At 47.6% G+C, this 23,720-nt stretch overlaps 1 protein-coding gene across 2 annotated transcripts in view; it reads right to left on the bottom strand.

The window, feature by feature from the left end:
* h6pd (hexose-6-phosphate dehydrogenase (glucose 1-dehydrogenase)) overlaps positions 1-20,474 on the bottom strand; it is a 45,631-nt gene extending 25,157 nt beyond the window's left edge. Inside the window, exons 1-2 of one of the 2 annotated variants that reach the window (XM_055659617.1) lie at positions 20,415-20,474; positions 1,930-2,576 (exon numbers count right to left, since the gene is read on the bottom strand). In XM_055659617.1, the coding sequence (XP_055515592.1) occupies positions 1,930-2,562 (633 nt within the window). In that variant the 5' untranslated portion in view covers positions 2,563-2,576; positions 20,415-20,474. Of the gene's footprint in view, positions 1-1,929; positions 2,577-11,144; positions 11,545-20,414 lie in introns of those variants that run through there. The other variant, XM_055659616.1, reaches the window with a different exon arrangement.
* Positions 20,475-23,720: the final 3,246 nt, after the last annotated feature.

Here is a 23,720-nt window from a genome sequence, read left to right as displayed (position 1 = left end):
CCTGGAACTACTAAGCTACTCCTTGCCCCTTTAGAGAAGCCTAAACCCCGAGGCTGCAGCACTGCGTAACAAATCCTTGTGTGTTCCACGGCTTCAGATTGTGTAATTCCAATCCAATTGTCTCTGAGCTGCTAACCCTATCCTGGCTCCGTGAAATTCATTGCTTGTGCAAGCGAGGGGGGTTGATAGGCAGACGGTCGATTGATTTTACATTGCGGTTTATCCAGTCATCTTAGTCACCCTTACTTCCTTTTACAGAGTCTCAATTGTCCTGCCTCACTAGTGGCACAGTGGCGCAACTGGTAGAACCGCTGCCCCACAGCGCCAGAGAGCCAGGTTCGATCCCGGCCTCATTGTGCTGACTGTGTGGCGTTTGTGCCTTCACCCTGTGACCACGTGGGTTTCCACTGCATGCTCCGTTTTTCTCCCACATCCCAACGATTTGTGGATTTGTAGGTTAATTGGCCTCAGTAAACTGCACTTACTGTGTAGGGTCTGGATGTGAAAGTCAAATCCACAACTAGTGTGGATCGATGGTCGGTGTGGACTCTTGTGGGCCGAACGGCCTGTTTCTATGCTGTATCTCTAAACTAAACTAAAGACAACTAGCTTTTATCAGATCAAACTAGGTTGGTAGGTTTGAAGCAGTTAAGGGTGACCATTAAACGCCAGATCTGCCAGCAACCTCATTATTCACTCTGTGGATAAAACACTTCTTCATCTCACCTCAGTCCTTTGGTGCTCCATAAATCTGCAGAACATTTGTCCAACAGACTCACAACTTTGATTGATTGAAAAATGCAGCATGGAAACAGGCCCTTCAGCTCACGCTGACCATTCGACCACCCATTCACACTTGTTTATTGTCACGTGTGCAGTGAAAAGATTTTGTTGCGTACTAACCAGGCAGCGGAACGAGTATACATGATTACAATCAAGCCAATAGACAATAGACAATAAGTACAGGAGTAGGCCATTCGATCCTTCGAGCCAGCACTGCCATTCAATGTGATCATGGCTGATCATCCCCAATCAGTATCCCCGTTCCTGCCTTCTCCCCATATCCCCTGACTCTGCTATATTTAAGAGCCCTATCTAGCTTTCTCTTGAAAGCATCCAGAGAACCGGCCTCCACACACTCACCACTCTCTGTGAGAAAAAATGTTTCCTCGTCTCCGTTCTAAATGGCTTACTCCTTATTCTTAAACTGTGGCGCCTGGTTCTAGACTCCCCCAACATCGGGAACATGTTTCCTGCCTCTAGTGTGTCCAAGCCCTTAACAATTTTATATGTTTCAAAGCCATCCACAGTGTACAGATACATGATGAATGGAGTAACATTTAGTGCAAGATAAAGTCCAATTGAAGATAGTGCGAGGGTATCCAGTGAGGTAGATGGGAGGTCAGGGCCGCTCTATAGTTCATCCACTCCCGACACACTAGGGGCAATTTACAGAGGATGACCAAACTACAAACCCGCACGTCTTTGGGATGTGGCGGGAATCTGGAGCACCCGGAGGAAACCCACGCGGTCACAGGGAGATCGTACAAACTCCACACGCACAGCACCCGAGGTCAGGATTGAACCCGGGTCTCTGGCGCTGTGAGACAGCAGCTCTACCTGCTGCACCGCCCAATGCCCTGAATGGTAGCCAGGCTATGAATTCAGCTGTTGTAATGAATGTAGACACAAAATGCTGGAGTAACGCAGCGGGACAAGCAGCAACTCCGGAGAGAAGTAATGGGTGACTTCTGAGGAAGGGTCTCGACACAATACATCACCCATTCCTTCAATCTGAAGATACTGCCTGGCCCGCTGAGTTACTCCAAATAAATTATGTCTATCTTCTGTGTAAACCAGCATCTGCAGTTCCATCCTACGCAGTAAATGAGTGAGGCTGGCAGCATGTTCACAATGCACCGTACTCACCTGCTTGCCAAGATAGTGGTCAATTCTGTACATCTCCTCCTCACGGAGAAACCTCTGCAGCTCCTCGGCTAGCGTCTGTGCCGACTCAAGGTCATGTCCGAAGGGCTTTTCCAGGACGACCCGCAACCAGGCCCCTTCCCTGGGCCGGCAGGTGGCGTTGACGTTGGTCGCGATGTCGACGTAGGCAAAGGCGGGAACGCTGAGGTAAAACAGGCGGCCTTCCTCCTCGAGGCCCTCCTGACCGAGCAGCTCATCCATCTTCTTGTCGAGTTCGGCGTAGTCTTCCACGGTGTTCATTTGGTGATAGCGGGACAGCTTGATGAACTGGTCCTTCAACACAACGCACTTGACGGAAGGCACATTGGGCAGGCACGACAGACCCTTGAGTATCTCGTACATGGCCGGAGTGCCTTCAGCGGCAGGGAGGCGAGTGCCGCCGTAGAAGCTGAAACCGTGCAGCCCAGCGTCAACTTCCTCCATGTACATCTGGAACAGGCCTTGCCACAGGTACTTCTTGGCCAGGTCCCCTGTGGCCCCCACTAGGACAACTGAAATGTGGGTCTTGCATTCCGCAGTGAAGGCGTGCAGCAACCCCGCGAGGAGCAGCCGGCAGAGAACTTGTCTGGCGGTCATCTCTCTCCCGAGACCTGCAAAAAGAAAAGACACCTTAATGTGAGATTCCACATTGATCTAAATTTCTCCACCATTCTCAACGTTGACAGCTGTTCATTGGGAAGTAAATGGAAAGATCCGCGTTTCCATTCAGCCTTTCGTTTCCATTCCATAATGTTTAGTTTAGTTTAGCTTATAATTGTCACGTGCACCAAGGTTCAATGAAAAGCTCTTTTGTTGCATGCTATACAGGCAGCAAAAAGACTGTACATGATTGCAACATACATGATTACTTTTAAGGCAGAGATTAGTAAGGGTGTCAGGGGTTTATGGGGAAAAGGCAGGAGAATGGGGTTGAGAGGGAAAGACAGACCAGTCACTATTGAATGGTGGAGTAGACTTGATGGGCTCCATGGCCTAATTCTGCTCCTGGAACATGAACAATCAAGCATACGGATACAGGATAAAGGGTATAACGTTTAGTGCAAGATAAAGTCAAGTGAAGTGCGATAAAAGATAGTCCTAGGGTCTCCAATGATATAGATGGTAGGTCAGGACAGCTCTCCATTTGCGATAGGATGGTTTAATTACCTGATAACCACTGGGAAGAAACTGCCCCTGAATCTGGAGGTGTGCGTTTTCACACCTCTGTACCTCTTGCCCGATGGAAGCGGAGGGAAGAGCTGGTGGCTTTCACGACAAGCTTATTGTCCACACACGTGCAGTGAGGCACAGGTACTTACTTATAGCAGTAGCATCACAGGCACTTGGTCTCAGATATATAGACATAAAATGCTGGAGGAACTCAGTGGGACAGGCAGCATCTTTGGAGCGAAGGAATGGGTGACGTTTCGGGTCTAGGTCAGGGGAGTGGGCGGGACAGAGATAGAACGCAGTCAGAGACAATAAGACTGGTGGGAGAACTGGGAAGGGGAGGGGATGGAGAGAGAGAGAGAGAGTCAAAGCAATGGCTGTTTGAAGTGAGAGAAGTCAATGTTCACACCGCTGGGGTGTAAGCTACACAAGCAAAATATGAGGTGCTGTTCCTCCAATTTGTGTTGGGCCTAACTCTGACAATGGAGGAGGCCCAGGACAGAGAGGTCAGATTGGGAATGGGAGGGGGAGTTAAAGTGCTGAGCAACCGGGAGGTCAGGTAGGTTAAGGAGGATGGAGGTGTTCAGCGAAACAATCGCCAAGGCTGCGCTTGGTCTCGCTGATATACAGGAGTTGACACCTGGAACAGCGGATACAGTAGATGAGGTTGGAGGAGGCCCAAGTGAACCTCTGCTTCACCTGAAAAATCTGTTGGATGGAGTCGAGGGAGGAGGTAAAGGGATAGGTGTTGCTTCACGTGCGTTTGCAGGGGAAAGTACCTGGGGAGGGGGTGGGTGGGAAGGGACGCGTTGACCAGGGAGTTGCGGAGGGAACGGTCTCTGCGGAAAGCAGAAAGGGGTGGAGATGGGAAGATGTGGCCAGTGGTGGGGTCCCGTTGGAAGGCTTATCCCAGTCTTAGATATTTTATACATGTATCACTCAGAACAATATAGAGTTTAGAGATTCAGCATGGAAACGTGCCCTTTGGCCCACTGAGTGATGCCCACCATCCATCACCCATTTACACTAGTTCTATGATTTAAAATACCCCAGTCTTAGATATGTTATACATGTATCACTCAGAACAATATAGAGTTTAGAGATTCAGCATGGAAACGTGCCCTTTGGCCCACCCAAGTGATGCCCACCATCCATCACCCATTTACACTAGTTCTATGCTATCCAACTTTCACATCCACTCCCTACAGACTAGGGGCAATTTTACAGAGGGTCAATTAACCTACAAACCCGCATATCTTTGGGATGTGGGAGGAAACCGGAGCACCCGGAGGAAACGCACACGGTCACAGGGAGAACATGAAAACTTCACATGGACAGTACCCAAGGTCAGGATCGAACCCGGGTCTCTGGCGCTGAGAGGCAGCAGCTCTACCAGCTGTGCCACCCTTCAATTTCTGAAAGAATAGCGTGCAAGATAACAGGACATTACTGTAAAACGCATACTTGCATCATCTGCCACTCGCACGTGCAAATTTTACAGTGTGGCCAATTAACCTCCAACACGCACGTCTTTGGGATGTGGCAAGAAACCGGAGCACCACACGGTCACAGGGCGAGTGTGTAAATTCCACACAAACAGCACCGGAGATCAGTATCAAAGCAGGATCAGTGGCGCGGTGAGGCAGCGGCTCGACCAGCTGTGCCGCCCAAACCACTGCATTGGGACACCATTACAACAAGGATGATTGGGACGAATTGGATTCGGAACATGGAACAGCACAGCACGGGAACAGGCCTTACAGCCCACAATGGCTGTGCCAAACATGATGCCAAGTTAAATTAATCTCCTCTGGCTGCATGTGAACCATATCCCACCTACTCTTTGCACATCCAAAACACTCTTTGAGATACCGCTATTGTATTTGCCTCCACCACCACCCCCGACATCGTGTATCAGGCACCAACCACTCTCTGTGGAAAATAATTCAACAGAACATGCAGGGAAGGAGTGAATAAGAATGAAAACTACTGCAATTATCAAAAAGTGGTTCGTTAGCTGGAAACTTCCTCTTGGTGTGTAACAACACATGTACTTACGTTGCATTTATCTACTGTACATTGAAGCTTGGTGCAGCCAATGCCAAGGCTCTGTGGGGGACTGAGGTCCTTCCGCTGCTGGGCATTGAGGGACTCAACCGATGGGAACCCCCTCAAACAAGGGAAGGGATATCACCCCGAGTGGCAGTAGTGTTTTCTTTAAAGGTAGGTGCGAACATCACCGAGTATGGTACTAATCAACACTGAGAAGGTATGAAGGGTATTTTTTGCACAGTTTTTGTTAGGCATATATTTTTTATTTTTAGAAAATAAATCTATTCCTGCATTGGTCCTTGTCACGGTTCATCCCGAACAGCTCTGGAACGAGGAACAGAGTTACGGGCTGTTCCCATTTGGAGATGGGCATCAAGTGCTGCAGGAAGGTCATCAACTCGATGAAGTAAGTAAGTTTATTGGCCAAGTACTCACATACAAGGAATTTGCCTTGGTGCTCCACCCACAAGTAACAACATGACATACAGTGATAGTTACGAATGACTCCGAAAACACTAAACATTAATAATAATAAAACATTAATGATAAAACACCATTGATCAAGCATGTAAACCAACAAAATATCCTCTTTGGTCTGCCTGAACTTTGTTGGTCTCCTAGCAGAGCGACGTCAGGGAATGTTGCCGACTGGCCCGCTCCAGACTGCAGTACCTGCTGAGGGACGCACTGAAGCTCGTTGCAGCCAACGCCAAGGCTCTGTGGGGGAGGACCACAGTCTAGGGTCCCTCCGCTGCTGGACATGGGGGGGCAGAGTCCGGTGGGGACACCCCTCAAACAAGGGAAGGGATATCACCCCAGGTGGCCACATGAGTGGCAAGGGTGTTTTCTCTATAGATGTGAACACTACCGAGTTTGAAACTAATGAACGTTGAGACACTGAGAATGTGTGAAGAGTTCACATTGTTTTTGTTTTGTCTCTATTTTATTATTAAAAAATACTTAGTGATGAGATCCTCCTTAAGCAAGAAGCAAAGGGAAACTCTCTCATCCACACACTGATGGAAGCAGATTTATAGATTTGGCTCACTGCGCAAGATAAGGATAAATTCAGCCAGCATGGTTGCAAGGAAAAGTGATATATTAATCTTCCAGGCCCCGGGCATATGTTGTGATTAAATATTGATGGCAAACCCTTAAAGAAGAAATTTTTTAAAATAAACATGAAAGAATAGGGGTGGCATAGTGGCACAGCTGGTAGGGCTGCTGCTTCACAGCGCCAGAGACCCAGGTACGATCTTGCCCTCAGGTTGTGCCAGTGTGGAGTTTGCACGTTCTGCTTGTGATCGTGTGGGTTTCATTCAGGTGCTCCGGTTTCCTCCCACATCCAAAGATGTGAGTTTTTTGGGTTAATTAGCCTCTGAGTTAATTGTCCCCTGGTATGTAGGGAATGGATGGGAAAGTGAGATAACATAGAACTAGCGTGAACAGGTGATCGATGGTCGGCGTGAAATCGATGGGCCGAAGGATCTTTCACCATGCCTTATCTTTCAATCAATTAATTCAATCAATAGTTCAGAAAAGCAGATTTTATTTGGTCAAAGATTGAAAAATAAAACTCTTTCTGGAGCATATAACGAAGGGTTCTGACTCAAAATGTCATCTGTCCATTTCTCCACAGATGCTGCCTGACCCGCTAAATTACTCCAGCGTTTTGCTCAAGATCCCAGCATCTACATCTCTGTGTGTCAGCCTCGATAACAACCAGCACGGGAGCACCTCAAGGCTGCGTGCTCAGCTCCCTGCTGTACTCACTCTATACCCATGACTGCGTAGCCGTTCACAGTGCGAACTCCATCATCAAGTTCGCTGACGACACCACTGTTGTGGGGCGTATCACTGATGGGGATGAGTCAGAATATAGAAGGGAGATCGAGCTACTGTCCATGTGGTGCCAGCGCAATAACCTGGCCCTCAACACCAGCAAAACTAAGGAACTGATTGTGGACTTTGGAAGGAGTAGGAGGGGGACCCACAGCCCCATTTATATCAACGGATCGATGGTTGAAAGGGTCAAGAACTTCAAATTCCTGGGCGTGCACATCTCTGAAGATCTTTCCTGGTCTGAGAACACTAACGCAATTATCAAAAAAGCTCATCAGCACCTCTACTTCCTGAGAAGATTACGGAGAGTCGGTTTGTCAAGGAAGACTCTCTCTAACTTCTACAGGTGCACAGTAGAGAGCATGCTGACCGGTTGCATCTTGGCTTGGTTCGGCAATTTGAGCGCCCTGGAGAGGAAAAGACTACAAAAAGTAGTAAACACAGCCCAGTCCATCATCGGCTCTGACCTTCCTTCCATCGAGGGGATTTATCGCAGTCGCTGCCTCAAAAAGGCTGGCGGTATCATCAAAGACCCACACCATCCTGGCCACACACTCATCTCCCTGCTTCCTTCAGGTGGAAGGTACAGGAGCCTGAAGACTGCAACAACCAGGTTCAGGAATAGCTACTTCCCCACAGCCATCAGGCTATTAAACCTGGCTCGGACAAAACTGACTATTAATAACCACTTTCTGCTATTTGCACTTTATCAGTTTATTTATTCATGTGTGTATATATTTATATCATGGTATATGGACACATTTATCTGTTTTGTAGTAAATGCCTACTATGTTCCGTGTGCTGAAGCAAAGCAAGAATTTCATTGTCCTATACAGGGACACATGACAATAAACTCACTTGAACTTGAACTTGTTGCGAAAAACAACTGCTGGGTTTGGACATTAGAAATTTCACTAAGGGAAACAAAATTTAGGAAGCATGAAGGTTGATACGTGAGAATCCAGAGTGCGGATAGAGTGGTCACCGTGGTGACCCAGCCCACAGTTTAGACCATTGGCTGGTGTGAGCTGTACGAGAACATGGCTCAGTGAAAAGGCATGTGACAGCTCCACCTGCAGGTGGGAGGGTGTTCCAGCCCAAGAGCCGACATCCCAAGGAGCTCACAATCCCTCACCTGCCTTTTCCATTCTTTTTATCCACCCAATCCAGGTATTTTTCTACTTCTCTCTGCCCCCTTTGGGTTGGAGGAACTGTGTTCCCTCTCTTATGGCGTTGTTGCTTGAACAGAGAACAATGCAGCACAAGAATTTTCCATTTGGCCCACAATGTCACGATGCCAAGTTAAAACCAATCTGATCACGTTATCCCACCCCCCACCCCCCACCTCCCTTCACGGCTTCCCCTCTCTCTTCACCTTCCGAGCACAACAATCATCTCTCTCTCTTTAGATTGTTTCTATAGACATTTCCCAACATAGCCGACGTGCATAAACGCGCACTTAATTAAACAATTCTGTACTCAGTCCCTAGTGCAATCAAGTTTGTAATCTCCACAACAATGTACGGTCACTCAAGTTTACATCGGAAACAAGCCGACAATGGCGGCAGTGCTTACCCAGAAGGCAATTCGCCACAGACAGTGTCCAGCATGAAGCTGAGACGGTTCACACTCTCAATGAGTTGATTTGGGCAAACTAATGCAAGGGTGGCGCAGTTATGCAATGGTACAGTTGCTGCCTTACAGCGCCACAAACCAGGTTCAATCCTGGCTAAGAGTGTTGTTTGTACTGAGTTTGTTACGTTCTCTTTGCGAACGCGTGGGTTTTCTCCGGGTGCTCCGGTTTCCTCCCACACTCCAAAGACATAGATACATAGAAAATAGGTGCAGGAGTAGGCCATTCGGCCCTTCTAGCCTGCACCGCCATTCAATATGATCATGGCTGATCATAAGACGTACAAGTTTGGAGGTTAGTTGGTTTCTGTAAATTGTAAATTCTCCCTAATGTGTAGGATAGTGCTGGTGTATGGGGTGATTGCTGGTTGGCGTGGACCCAGTGGGTCCAGGATCTTCAGATCAACACCCCCCCCCCCAACCCCCCACACACACCCTCCCCCGATACTTTCAGTCCAAAGAAGGGTCCCGACCTGAAACGTCACCCATCCTTTTTCTCCAGAGATGCTGCCCGACCCGATGAGTTACTCCAGTACTTTGTGACTATCTTCAGTATAAACCAGTACCTGCAGTTCCTTCCTACATTTGATGCCTATCCAAAAACCTCTTCAACACCACCATCAAACCACCACCCTTGGTAGCTCACTCTAGTTTACACCCTCAGTGTTAAATAAACTTACCTCACACACCTCCTTTAAACTTTCCCCGTCTCACCTTAAAGTTCTGCCCTCTGGGCACGGGTCTTGGAGTGGCAAACATTGCAATACTGGGGGGTTTCTTCAGCAGAGTATTAAACCAAGGCCTTGCTTAGTCTCTCAGCAAAACCCATGGCATTGCATCAATAGTCTGATGTCCGATGAAGGGCCTCGAACCGAAATGTCACCTATTCCTTTACTCCAGAGATGCTGCCTGACCCGCTGAGTAACTCCAGCTCCTTGCGTCTATCTTTAAATAGCTGCCCCTAATTAGTCCCATTCATCCGCTCTTTACCCAAGGACATGCAAATTTTCAATCAGAAAAATATTTCCATTTCCTCTTTGGAAATAACAATCAAATCTACTTCCCTGCCGAGCTCAGTAACCACAGTGGCACAAAAGTAGAGCTGATGCCTCACAGCTCCCTGGACCCGGGTTTGATCCTGCCCACAGTGTGGAGTTTGCATGTTCTCCCTGTGACTGCGTGCAGTTCCTTCTTACACGTCACTTCAATAATAAGTGTTATCACAGGCTATTGTTTATCCCTAAACCAACATAATTAAAACAGTCTATTTGATCGTAAATCACACATGGGGGCGTTCTGTGTACTAATTGACTGCCACTTTCTTATCGTATAACAGTGACTACAGCCCAATAGTGAGGGCTCAGTTAAAAGGCTCAGTGACCTCAGTTAAAAGGCTCAGTGACCTGGGTTCGGTCCTGACTAAGAGTGCTCGTCTGTACGGAGTTTGTACGTTCCCTCCGTCACCTGCCTAGGTTTTCTCCCAGATCTTCGGTTTCCTCCCACACTCCAGACGTACGGGGTTTGTAGGTTAATTGGCTTGGTATAAATGTAAACTGTCCCTAGTGTGTGGACTTGGTGGACCGAAGGGCCTGTTTCCGCATTGTATCGCTAAATTAAACTAATCTAAAGTCTGAAGAAGGGTCTCGACCCGAAACGTCACCCATTTCCTTTGGTCCATAGATGCTGCCTCACCCGCTGAGTTTCTCCAGCATTTTTGCCTACCTTAAACTAAACAATGAGTAAACTTGATGAGTAAATGGAGATAGGCAACAATGAGAGATTCCTTCTCTCCTAACGTCACCCTCCAAAGCATCTCTTTAGACTTTAAACATACTGCGTGGAAATAGAGCCTTTGGCCCACCGTGTGCGTGCTGACCAGTGATCACCCCAGACATTAGTTCTATCCTACACATACTAGGGACAATTTTACAAAAGCCAGTTAACCTACTAACCTGTACTTCTTTGGACTGTGGGAGGAAACTGGAGCACCCGGAGAAATCCCACACGGTCACAGGGAGAATGTACAAACTCCGTACAGACAGCACACGTAGTCAGGATCAAACCCAGGTCTCTGGCGTTGCAGGGCAGCAACTCTACTGCTGCGGCACCGTGCCACCCTCTCTTGGACTATCTGTGAAACCAACCTGCCCAACACAGCACCTGCACAGAAGATGCTGGAGTAACTCACCGGGTCAGGCAGCAACTCTGGAAAAAAATGGAATAGGTGATGTTTCGAGTCGAGACCTTTCTTCAGACGGAGAGTCAGGGGAGTGGGAAACGAGGCATGAAAAGGTACAAAGCAAAAAATGAATGAAAGACATGAAAAGAACAACTCAAAGCCCTGTGACGCAGGTGATGAGTTATACAGACAATGAAGCTAAGCAGGATGACAGCGAATCGAGCAGGCCAACTAGGGTGGGGGAAGAGTAGGAGAAAGAGGGCGTGTAAGTGTTACTTGAAATTAGAGGAATCAATATTCATACCTCCGAGGTACAAGCTGACCAAGTGAACCCACAACTATCTGCTCTTCAGAAAGGACTCCTCGACACTGGCGGACTGGCACAGCAAACTCACCTCCTGTACAGTGTCAAAAATAATAATGGTAATGTTGAGGAAGTGTTTTAAATTCTAGTGTGGCACAGTCGGGCGTGGTAACATTCTATCCCAGAGTTTCTCAGCCGGGGGTTCCCCGGAACGCTAGGGTTCCGCGACAGGACGCTAGGGGTTCCGAGAGAAATAGTGATAAATAGGCTAATCATATGTAAATGCATTTTTGAGTCAATTTTGTGCATTCAGGGACCAGCCCTCCCATGTGACGTTGCTGAAGCTCTGGCCGGTCTCCGGCAGGAAAGGCCGCGCCAATCCAGTTGGTAGGCCGCGGTGAAGAGGCGACTCGAGGAAAAGATGCGTCTCCGTCCAGGTAAGTGACTGGGAAACGGTTTCCCCCCCATTCCCCCCCCCCACATAAAAAAGACGAAGGAATCTTTAAAACATACTTTTTGACATTCTAAAAATAACAAAAAAAAGGTGAAAGGACAAACAGGTGCTGGCGAGGCTGCCACATTTGATGGCGCCACCCAATGGTTCCAGAGGCTTTTACACGGGCCTCTCTTCACAGAGCGTGGGTTTGCAAAGGGAGCCTGGAGAAGAATGCAAGGGTCCTTGTCACGGTTTATTCCGAGCAGCTCCGCAACAGAGGACTCTCTGATTTACGGGCTGTTCACAGGGACACGTTCTGAGACGGACGTCGAGTGCTGCTGGAAGGACAACAAATTTGGAAAGACGCTCTTTGGTCTGCCCAAACTCTGTTGGTCTCCCAGCAGAGCGAGATGTCCGTCGGGGAATGTTGCCGACTGGCCCGCTCCAGACTGCAGGAGTACGTGCTGAGGGACGCACTGAAGCTCGGTGTAGCCAACGCCAAGGCTCTGTGGGGGAGGACCACAGTCTAGGGTCCCTCCGCTGCTGGACATTTGGGGGGGTGGGGGGGGGGGTAGAGTATGCCCCTCAAATAAGGGAAGAGATTTCACGCCAGGGGTCCAAATGAGTGGCAAGGGTGTGGGGTAAATTGTGTGATTTGTGTAAACACTATTGAATGTATGTATAGCCTCCAAGAATGTCGGAATAATTATTTTGCACAGTTCCTGTATTGTACATATTTTTTACTTGAATAAAGTTTATTTTGATTTTTTTTTTTTTTTAAGTCAATGAACATTCTATCTACCTCAATGGAGGCCCTCGGAGTATCTTTGATTGGACTTTACTGGACTTTATCTTGTATGTCATGTATCTGCACACTGTGGACAGCTCGGTGGTACTCATCGATTGTCTTTGTGCTGACTGGTTAGTATGCGACAAAGGCTTTTCACTGTACCTCGGTTCACGTGACAATAGACTAATCTCAAGCAGGAAATTGTGGGATGATGATCATGTAGAGCAGGGGTCGGCAACTTTGTTCTGCCAAGGGGCCAGGTCGCATGTCTGTGAGCGGATGGCGGGCCACATCTATCGCGTGTGCACAGGGATCCCGCCCCGGATGGCAGGCATCATCAATCACGTGTTCATGTAGATCCTGCCCCTTCGAGGAAGCCACCTGGAGCACTGGCCCCTAGTTACCGGCGCTCACAAACATGGCACACCTACGGACCATTGCCTTGGCTCTGTCCTGAAGGCGGTGGCTCAAATACTCACACTCACTCGTCCCCGGTCTATTGCCAACCCCGATCCCGACACTGAAGGTGCGCGTGACCTTGGTTTCTCTATCATGCAAAATGGGCTGGAGGTTTTCTCAGGGTTCAGATCGGATTCTAAGTGGTGCTGGATAACGCTCGGTGTCTCGTTTACAAGAGGATGGAATAACAACAAAATGGATCAAGTATCCCGGTGTAACCCTGGCTCCTTCTGGAGGACAGTTGAAAGTGTTTATCGTTGAGAGAAAGAAAACCAGTTTCTGACGGCACTGTTGAAATCCAAGCAGATTAAACACCTGCCAAACCTTCCCACGTTTACGCCCCACCCTCGTTCCACATCACACTGAGCCTTCTGCAAAGCGGAAGCTTCTAGCAAGAGTCAACAACAAGTGTTCCACTGACACACTCCCACGCTGTCACCATTATGCTCCTTTACCAAAAGACACATTGACCTCAAATCTCTAGACACCCACAGTCACCCTCTGCCTATCCCTCTATGAGAGGGCATTGAGCTGCAAAGAACAATTGGGCAGGTGAGTTCAGACTCCCTGGAAGTTAGTAGTTGGCACAGCAAAGATCCACACGTGAAAGGCTCTGTGGGCATTATGATGGTAGATATTTGAAGGATGTTGCTCCTGGAATAGAAGGTTGGGGTGGTCTACATCTATTGACCCTGGGTAAGGGGGTGACGGGGATGCCTGTTCCACATGGAGATGAGGAGAAACATATTAAGGAGATAGTTTAGGTTTATTATTGGCACACGGTGGCGCAGCTGTAGAGTTGCTGCCTCGCAGTGCCAGAGACCCGGGTTCCATCCTGACAATGGGTTCAATCCTGACAACGGGTGCTGTCTGTACGGAGTATGTACGTTCTCCCTGTGACCGCGTGGGCTTTCTCTGGGCGCTCTTGTTTCCTCCCACACTCCAAGACGTACAGGTTTGTATCTAAATTGACTTTGGTAAAAATTGTAAATTGGCCCTCGTGTGTCGGATAGCACTCATGTACAGGGTTGGGCCGAAGGGCCTGTTTCCATGCTGTATGTCTAAAGTCAAAAGTGTACCAAGACACAGTGAAAAACTTTGTTTTGCACGTTATTGAAACAAATCAGATAACATACATAAATACAATTGTCAAACTCCATAGGTAGATCAAAGGGAAAGATGCAGTGCAGAATATAGTTCTCAGCATTGTAGTGCATCAGTTGACAGACAAATGTCCGCAGCGGGGGAAAGAGGTAAATCTGACAGTCCGCTCGCTTATGGAAGGACTGTTCAGAAGCAGTTCCCAAGTCTGGTGAACCACACTTTCAAGCTCCTGAACCTTCTTTACTTTAGTTTAGATATACACCGTGGAAACAGGCCCTTCGGCCAAATGAGTCTGCACCGACCCGACCCGCACATTGACACTATCCTACACACACTAGGGACAATTTTACATGTATACCAAGCCAATGAACCTACAAACCTGTATGTCTTTGGAGTGTGGGAGGAAACTTAAGATGTCGGAAAAAGCCCACGCAGTCACGGGGAGAACATGCAAACTCTGTACAAACAGTACCCGTAGTCGGGATCGAACAGGGGTCTCTGGCGCTGTAAGCACTGTAAGACCGTTGCGCCACCGTGTCGCCCTTCTGTCTGATGGCAGCGGGGAGGAAGGAGGAATGACCAGGCGGGATTTGAATCTCCATCCCACACTGCGCTGGAGGCAGAGATAAAGCAGAGGCATGTTGGACAATTGGCAGGAAGAGTGCAGAGACCAAAGGTCAGGTCTTCCATGGTGGTGAGGTGAATAGGGCAACTCATGTTCAGCTTCCTGTACCTTGAGATCAGCCAGAAACCGGCTTCAACAAAATAAACTACAGCTGCTAGGTTTTGCCAGTGGGAGACAGAATGCAGCCAATACACCTACCGACACACTCCGTTAGACCTATCGCATGGACTGCACTTGGGAAATGGGGGCAAATCTGGTGATTTGAAAAAGAGATTCACCATTAAACATCACTGAACATTGAAATTTCACACCTCCCAAAATCTGTCCCAGTCTCAGCTTCAATTTTATTTGACCCCATTTTTTTGGAAAGTGCTCTCCAGTAAAGTCAAATAAATGCAACAACATTGCCAAATTGCAGGAACAATGTGGACTGAAAACTGATACAAATCTAAATATATTTTATAAAGTTTCTAGTGCCCTGACTGTTCCATTAAAAGGATTATATTATATCATCCGGAGAGGTCGAGACCCAAAACGTCACTCATTCCTTTTCTCCAGAGATGCTGCCTGTCTCGCTGAGTTACTCCAGCATTTTGTGTCTATCTTCGGTGTAAACCAGCATCTGCAGTTCCTTCTTACACAATAAGTAGAGGATGATCACTGTGATGGAATTGTACTGTAGGCCCCCCCAATTGTAGATGGGAATTAGAGGTCTAGGTTTATTGTCAGTGTATCGAGGTACAGTGAAGGGAAGATACAGAGTGCAGAATATAGTTCTCAGCATTGTAGCGCATCAGTTCTGTAGACAAAGCCCAATGTCCTCAATGGGACAGAGGTGAATTGGACAGTCCCCCAGCTCATGGAAGGACTGTTCAGAAGCCTGATAACAGAAGAGAAGCAGTCTGGTGGTGCGCGCTTTCAAGCTTCTGTACCTTCTGTCCGATGGGAGCAGGGAGAAGAAGGAATGGCCGGGGTGGCACAAGTTTATATTGACTGTTTTCCCGGGCTAGCGTGAAGAGTAGATGGAGTCAAGGTACTGATTAGGGATGAACAGCCATGATCACATTGATTGGCTCGAAGGGCCAAATGGCATACTCCTGCACCTATTGTCTATTGTAATAGATGGAGATTTTAATTCCCTTATATTGACTGGGACTGCCATAGACACAAGGGCCAGGATGGGGAAACACTGGTTAGGTGTCTCCAGGAATGTTTCTCTTGTACAATATGTTGATGGGCCTACAATCGAGGGGGCAACAACCCACCTCCTCCTGGGAAATAAGGCTGGGGGTGAATGAAGTGTCAGTGGGGGGACACTTTGGGAACCAGTGACCTTAATTCTATTCGTTTTTAAATGATGGATAAAGATGGGACTGGCTCACAGGTTTACTTTAGTTTAGTTTAGAGATACAGCGCGGAAACACACCCTTGGGCCCACCGAGTCCTAGCCGACCAGTGATCCCAGTATATTATCATTATGTTACACTAGGGACATTTTTTACATTTACACCAAGCCAATTAACCTTCAAACCCGTACGTCTTTGGAATGTGGGGGGAAACTGAAGATCTCGGAGAATACCCACACAGGTCACGGAGAGAACATACAAACTCCGTATAGCGCACCTTTAGTCAGGATCGAACCTGGGTCTCTGAAAGACAGGAACTCGACCACTGCACCACTGTGCCGCCCAGGCCATAAATTGGGGCAAGACCATTTTCATGGTAAACAGGAACTTGCAAAGGTTGATTGGGGGGTGGTGTTTACAGGTAAAGAATATTTGGGCAAGTGGAATGCTCACAGCGCCAGAGACCCAGCATTCGATCCTGACCTCAGGTGCTGTCTGTGCGGAGTTTTCTCGGGGTGCTCCGGCTTCCTCCCACATCTAAAGACGTGCGGGTTTGTAGGTTTATTGGCCTACAAATGAATGGCTTAGTGGTAGCGGTGGTTTCAGATAATCCCCAGCTTGCTAATGCCTAACTTATGTACAGCCTGTAAGTACAGACACGTCTGGGATGCTAGTGGGATGGAGTTGGCACAGGGACGGATTTTCCTGCTGCTGCGGGTCTGCAGGCATCTTCTGCCGGGTGAGAACACAGATCACGGCCACATCTTCAACGTGATCCGTTTGGGTTGTGAACAGTTCACAAGGACAGAACCTTGGCCTAACCTGGGAACGACCTGGACAATTAAAGGCCTTTTTCAAGGACTTTTAAACAGGTACGTGGATAGGAAAGGTTTAGAGTGATGTTGGCCAAGTGCAAGCAAGTGGGTTTAGCATCTTGGTCGGCATGGTCGAGATGGCTGGAGGGCCTTTTTCCATGCTGTAATGGTCTACGATTCTGTGACTTCATTGGCTGTGTTGTGTTTAGTGGCTGGTATGTGGGTAGAAAAGGTTTATAGGGCTAGAAGCCAAATGTAGGTAAATAGAACCAGTTCAGGTAGCAAACTTGGCCCCAGCATGGACGAGTTGGGCCGAAGGGACGGTTTCCATGAAGTACAGCTCTACGAATGTAACCATGCTCATGCATTCACAAGCATTATCGCTTAGAAACGCGAGTGGGTCTTAAAGGTTGCTGTAAGATGGCATAGATGCAGTGAGACAGTGATTAATTGTGTCTCTATTCCGTCACATCAAACCTGAGCTGTGACCCACGCAAAAAGAACACACAAGTTGCTTACTCTTGCAAACACGGGCAGAAGAAGCGTAAAATAGAACAAGAGAAACAGAAGGGAAATACAAGACATTACGGTTTTCTCGATTGGGAAAAACAAAAATTCAATAAAAATAATCAAGACCAAATGGAAAACAAGGTTTGTTAAACTAAAACTTATGGGCTTGTTGTCCGAAATTTAAAAAAACCCATCAGCAAGTGCCATGTGTACTCAAAATCAATCGCAAGGATTTCTCATTCTTGATTTTCTCTGCAGGCTGCTCCAGAATCCAAAAAAAAAAAATCACTCAATAACATTAAATTGCAGATTAATTGTTCCTGGGACAGGGTACATTGAGTGAAAGGTTCTGCTAGATCTCATTAACTTGCCGGTGGTACCTCACGTGGATTTAAGCAAAGCCCCAAAGCCACTGGGACAGGTGATCACTTGGGTACACCAGGGGAAGGATTCCTTTCTCCAAGGGCATCGGGGAATAGCAGCATGGTGGCGCAGCTGGCAGTGCTGCTGCCTCAGAGTTGCAACGGCCCAGGTTAAATACGCTGCCGGGTGGAGTTTTATTTAACCAAAAATAATTTAATCAATTATTTACAATAATTTACGTATGGTACAAAATAATCAAAACAAAACGCACCACCATAGTACAATTCAAACAAATATACAAAATGAACTATTATACAACTATATAATCATCTTGTCAAGGTTGCACTTCACCCGCCGTGGCGCTCAGCGGTTCCGGAAATCCCCCAGGGCCCCCGTGGACTGCACGTAGTCCATTTCTAGTACCACCCGGGCGTGTGGAGTTTGCCTGTTCTCCACGTGACCTTGTGGATTTCCCCCAGTTTGCTCCAGTTTCCTCCCACATGCTAAAGATGTGGGTGACCATTTTGCTCAACATCTGCGCAGCATCCGCCAAGGCCAACAGGATCTCCTGTTGTTCGTACCATTAGGTTGTAAGCTACCCAAACGGAATATGAGGTGACGTTCCTCCAGTTTGTGTGTGGCCTCAACCTGGCAATGGAGGAGGCCCAGGACAGAAAGATCAGTTTGAGAATGGGAAGGAGAGTTAAAACTTTTAGCAACCAGGAGATGCAGCAGTTTGGCGAAATAGTTACCCAGACTGTGCTAGGCGGGGCGGGAGTGGTTTGGATAGGAAGGGATGAGTGAGCTAAGTCATGGCAGAGGGAGTGATCTCTGGAGAAAAGAGATGAGAAGTGACTGATGATAGGATCGTGTTTAAGGTGACGGAAATGATGGAGAATTATGTGTTGGATGCGGGGGCTGGCGAGGTGAAAGACAATGACCTGGGGAACTCTATCCTTGTTCCATCTGACAGAAAGACAGGTGAGGGAGGGGAACCCACACTTACCAAAGAGGGCATCTCGGTTGTCTGAGTGGAAAGTTTAGTTGGAGCAGAATTAGGCCATTCAGCCCCTCGAGTCTGCACCATTCATTCATGGCTGATCTATCTTTCCTCCTCAACCCCATGATCTTTGACACCCTTGCTAATCAAGAATCTGTCACTCCACCTTAAAAATACCCAATGATACCTAATCAACTCCACAAATTCACCACCCTCTGACTAAAGAAATTCCTCATCTCCTTTCTAAAGGTACGTCCTTTTATTCTATGCTATCTATCAGAGATTGATAGATTATTGATTAGTACAGGTGTCAGGGGGAATGGGGAAAAGGCAGGAGAATGGGGCTGAGAAGGAAAGAGAGATCAGCCATGATTGAATGGCAGAGTAGACTTGACCGGCTGAATGGCCTAATTTTGCTCCTGTAACTTATGAAGCTGTGCTGGGCCAAGTCCTAGATTCTCCCACTACTGGAAACTTCCTCTCCACATCGAATCTATCCAGGCCATTCACTATTCAATCATTTTCAATGAGGTCACTTCTTAAGCCCCTATCCCACTTTCCTGAGTTTTCCTCTTGATTCAAACTCGGAGAATTACGGTAATAGCCAGCCAAAGGTACTCGGGGCTATTTTTTTAATCGTGGACATTTTTCAACATGCTGAAAAAATGTCCCGACTTACCCTATGCCCCGACTACCTACGGCTGGCATTACGAGCCGCTACGAAATATCTACGGACTCCTACGGCCTCACTAAGGACATTCTCCGAGTGAATCAAGGGGAAAACTCGGGAGAATTTGTGAGTAACTCGGGAAAGTGGGACAAGGGCTTTATACTTCTAAACTCCACGAGTACAGGCCCAGTGCCATCAAACGCTCAATACTCCAGATGCGGTCAGACTAGTGCCTTATAAAGCCTCAGCATTACATACTGTTGAGGAAAGACTCATCTTGGAGTAGACGTGGCAGACACAGAGAATTTGAGATTGGGGGACAAGGTGAGAGAAAATGTAGTCAGGATGGTGGGAGATCCATTCCCTCCACAAATGCTACCTCGCCCTCTGAGTTACTCCAGCACTTTGTGTTTTATTCAAGTATCCAACATCTGCAGTTCCTTGTGTCTCCATCACCCACTAATTATTTACACTAAAACTATTTTATTCTCCTCCCCTCTACCACTGCCCACACACGTTGGGACGTAAGAGGAAATTGGAGCGGCCGGAGGGAGAGAGTACACACACACACACACGTGTATACACACACAGCGTCCGAGGTCAGAATCGAACCCGAGTCTCCAAGCACCGTGCAAGCACCAGCTACGAAAAATGGCGGAAAATCAGTTGCAAAAAACAACATGTAGATGCATTGTGTGTGTGTGGGGGGAATAAAAAAAAAGGGACAGTTGGCACATTTGTGAGCGATTGGGTTGAGAGGCTCCGCCCGCTAAGTAAATACTACCGAGCAGCCCGGCTCCGGGTTTCGGACGTCCCGCCTCAAGCCAGGACAAACTGTTTCAAGCCCCTCATTATTAATCCCTGTGGAAGCCACTGTCGTTGAGGGAAAAGAGCGGGCTGCAGTCCAAGACTGGTCGCCACGGTAGCCTGGCTCTGGGGAGAAGGTCGGTCACTGCAGCGAGCGCGTCAGCTGATACATCGCAGTTGATACATTGCAGCGGATACAATGTATCTCGTTACATCTGAGCCGGTAGCTGGGAGCGCCTCGCTTCATCGCCGCACAAGCCACCGACCCACCCACCCACCCGCCTGTAATATGTGGACAAGCCAACCCCCACCCACCCCCGAAATACAACTGAACCATTCACCAACCTGCCAAGCTTCAAAACACACACACTTCCGCGATCAGCCTTCGCCGGCAGAGACTAATATAGAGACGAGCATCATCTGACCACTGCTTCCGGAGAAGGTTAGAGCCTGCCTCTCTCACACTTTTACACTTAGCTGGCGTTTTCTGTTCACCGAGATCTATTATGGAGGTCACACGCTGCTTTTGTGCACTGGGCAATGATTTCGTAAGAGCTTGGTTATTTTAAGATTGAAATGAGTGTCATTTGCGTGTGGTGATTCTTGTGAATTCTCTGCACAGTGGTGCAAATGATAGAGATTGCAGCCCAACAGCGCCAGAGACCCGTGTTCGAACCTGACCCCGGTGCTGTCAGTGTGGAGTTTGCACGTTCTGCCTGTGACGGTGTGGGTTTGCTGTGGGTTCTTTTCACATCCCAAAGATGTGCGGGTTTGTGGGTTCATTGACCGCTGTAAATTGTCCCTCGTGTGTGGGGAGTGGGTGAGAAAGTGGGATAACAGGGAACCAGTGCGAACAGGTGATCGTTAGTCCGCGTGGACTCAGTGGGCTGAAGGGCCTGTATCCATGTTGTGTGCCTTCAACTAAAAAACTTAAAACTAAATTTGGAGACAGGTTATATTTAAAACTAAGGATGATGGATTGCGTGATGTAGATGCAAAATCAAGAATGCGGAGAGGGTTCAAGAGTGCGTCGAATTGAGCTACCTCCTCTCAGAGTCATACAGCGTGGAAACAGGCCCTTCGGCCTAACTTGCCCACCCACACCGACCAACATGTCCCTTCTACACTAGTCCCACCTGCCTGCGTGTGGCCCAAATCTCTTTAAACCTATCCTATCCATGTACCTTGTCCAAGTGTTTTTTTTTCAACCGTTGTGATAGTTCTCTGGCAGCTCATTCCATATACCTATCACCCTTTGTGTAAAAGAAAACTCTCAGCTCCAGGAAACTTGGTTCGTTCCTGACCTCGGGTGCTGTCTGTGTTGAGTTTGCACGTTCTTCCTGTGACTGTGTGGGTTTCCTCTGTGTGTTCTGGTTTCCGCCCTACTCGCAAAGATTGGCAGGTGAACTGGCTGATATAAATTGCCACTTGAATGCCAGCTGATCGGTGCAATCTGGGGGCATTAATGGGGGAGTGAGGGAGAATAAATAGGGATTAGTGTAGGATTAGTATCAATGGGTGGCTGACAGTCAGCCCAGACTCAGTGAGCCGAAGGGCCCGTTCGTTCATTCTTTGATCCTAGATGAGGAAAATTACACCTAAATGGAAAATTCTGAGAAAATTGATCCAGTAAATCTTATCTTAGAATAAACAGTATTTCTGGAAAAACCATGAGAAAACAAAGATTTAGAAGAAATGTAGAAATAATGAACTGTAGATAATTTTAGTTTATTGTCACATGCACCAAGGTACAGTGAAAAGCCATTGTAGCGTGCTAACCAGTCAGTGGAAAGACAATACCTGATTACAATCGAGCCGAGACACAAAATGCTGCAGTGGGACAGGCAGCATCTCTGGAGAGAAGGAATGGGTGATGATTCGGGTCAAGACCCTTTTTCAGACTGAGCATCAGACTGGGCGTACAGATACATGATAAAGGGAATAATGTGGATATTGTTTAGTGCAAGGTGAAGTCCGATCAAAGATAGTCCAATGGTCTCCCATGAGGTAGATAATAACTCAGGACTCCTCTCTAGATGTTGGTAGGATAGTTCAGTTGCCTGATAACAGCTGGGAGAGAAATTGTCCCTGAATCTGGAGGTATGCATGTTCACACTTCTGTACCTCTTGCCTGATAGGGGAGAAGAGGGAGTGGCCGGGGTGCAACTCGTCCTTGATTATACTGGTGGCCTTGCCGAGGCATCGTGAAGTGTAGATGGAGTCAATGGAGGAGAGGTTGGTTTGCATGATGGTCTGGGCTGCGTCCACAATTCCCTGCAATTTCATGCAGTCACTAGTGTACACCAAAGATAGATACAAATTCCTGGATAACTCAGCGGGTCAGGCAACATCTCTGAAGCATATGGATGCGTAATGTTTCAGGTCGGGACCGTTTTTCAGTCAAGGTTTTCCTGGGTACTCTGATCCTGGAGTCTGAGAATATGGCGGTGCCATTTTGGAGTTATATTAATTTTACACTGGGCTAATTATAGCACATTATCTATTTTTTTGCTGCATCATCTTGAATTGCGTCCTTTATAAGGTTACTGAATCAAATGAAAGCAGGCAATAACACATTACTGCACACTAGGGTATAGAGCTGTCAAAGGCAGAGTGCTGTGTGATGAAGTTCTGTAGTTTGTGAAATCTGCACGCCCACATGTGGTGTCTCTGTCCGAATATTCCCAATGAAAATCCACAGCGGGAAAAGGTCTCATTGCGATTCATAAACTTGAAACCTCATCTAATTTACTTCAGGAGCTCTTTGCCTGCAAAGTAATTGGTTAACTTAAATTCCAGTCAGGCTTGTTCTGGGAAAAAAGCTGTAATCCAGCACTTGTAGAGTGAGACTTGTCCTGAGTGGTTTCATTCATCATGTAGGGGATAGTAAAGATTCAGATTCAGATTCAATCTTTATTGTCATTGTGCAGTGTACACTACAGAGACAACGAAATGCAGTTAGCATCTCACCCAGAAGAGCGAACATAGAATAATGGAACAGTAATATATATATATATACACATACAGTAGCAGTAGTGCAATTTTTCTGGGGGAAGGAGTGTCCGGGGGGGGGGGGGGGGGGGGGGGGGGGGGACTGGCAATCACCAAGGTGCAGAGTTAAGTTGTGTAACAGCCGCAGCGAAGAAGCAGTTCCTGAACCTGCTGGTCCGGCAACGGAGAGACCTGTAGCGCCTCCCGGATGGGAGGAGGGTAAACAGTCTATGGCTGGGGTGAGAGCTTGCTCTGGACAGACTCAATGGAGGGGAGTGAGGAACCGGTGGTGCGTTGGGCAGTTTTCAAAGGCATAGAGGGACATGTGCTGACCGCAGGAAAATGGGACTGGCTTAGATGGGGCATCATGGACAAGTTGGGCAGAAGGGCCTGTTTCCGTGCGTGCTGACTCAATGAGTTGGTGACCAATAAACAATAGCTATTCCACAATTCAATAACGTCATGGCTGATGGTAACCAAATTCAATATCTGAACAAGAATCCCAATCCAAAAAATCACCTGTCCAAATGCTCCGCAGATGCTGCCTGACCTGCTGAGTTAATCCAGAACTTTGTCTTTTACTCAAGATTCCTGCATCTGCAGTTCCTTGTGTCTCAATATTTTTGCCCAGTATCTCTTAATACCTTAGATCATGAAAAG

This window comes from Leucoraja erinacea, chromosome 30 (assembly GCF_028641065.1).
Source record: "Leucoraja erinacea ecotype New England chromosome 30, Leri_hhj_1, whole genome shotgun sequence".
Classification (NCBI taxonomy): Eukaryota; Metazoa; Chordata; class Chondrichthyes; order Rajiformes; family Rajidae; genus Leucoraja; species Leucoraja erinaceus.
This window is presented reverse-complemented; position numbering and strand designations above follow the sequence as displayed.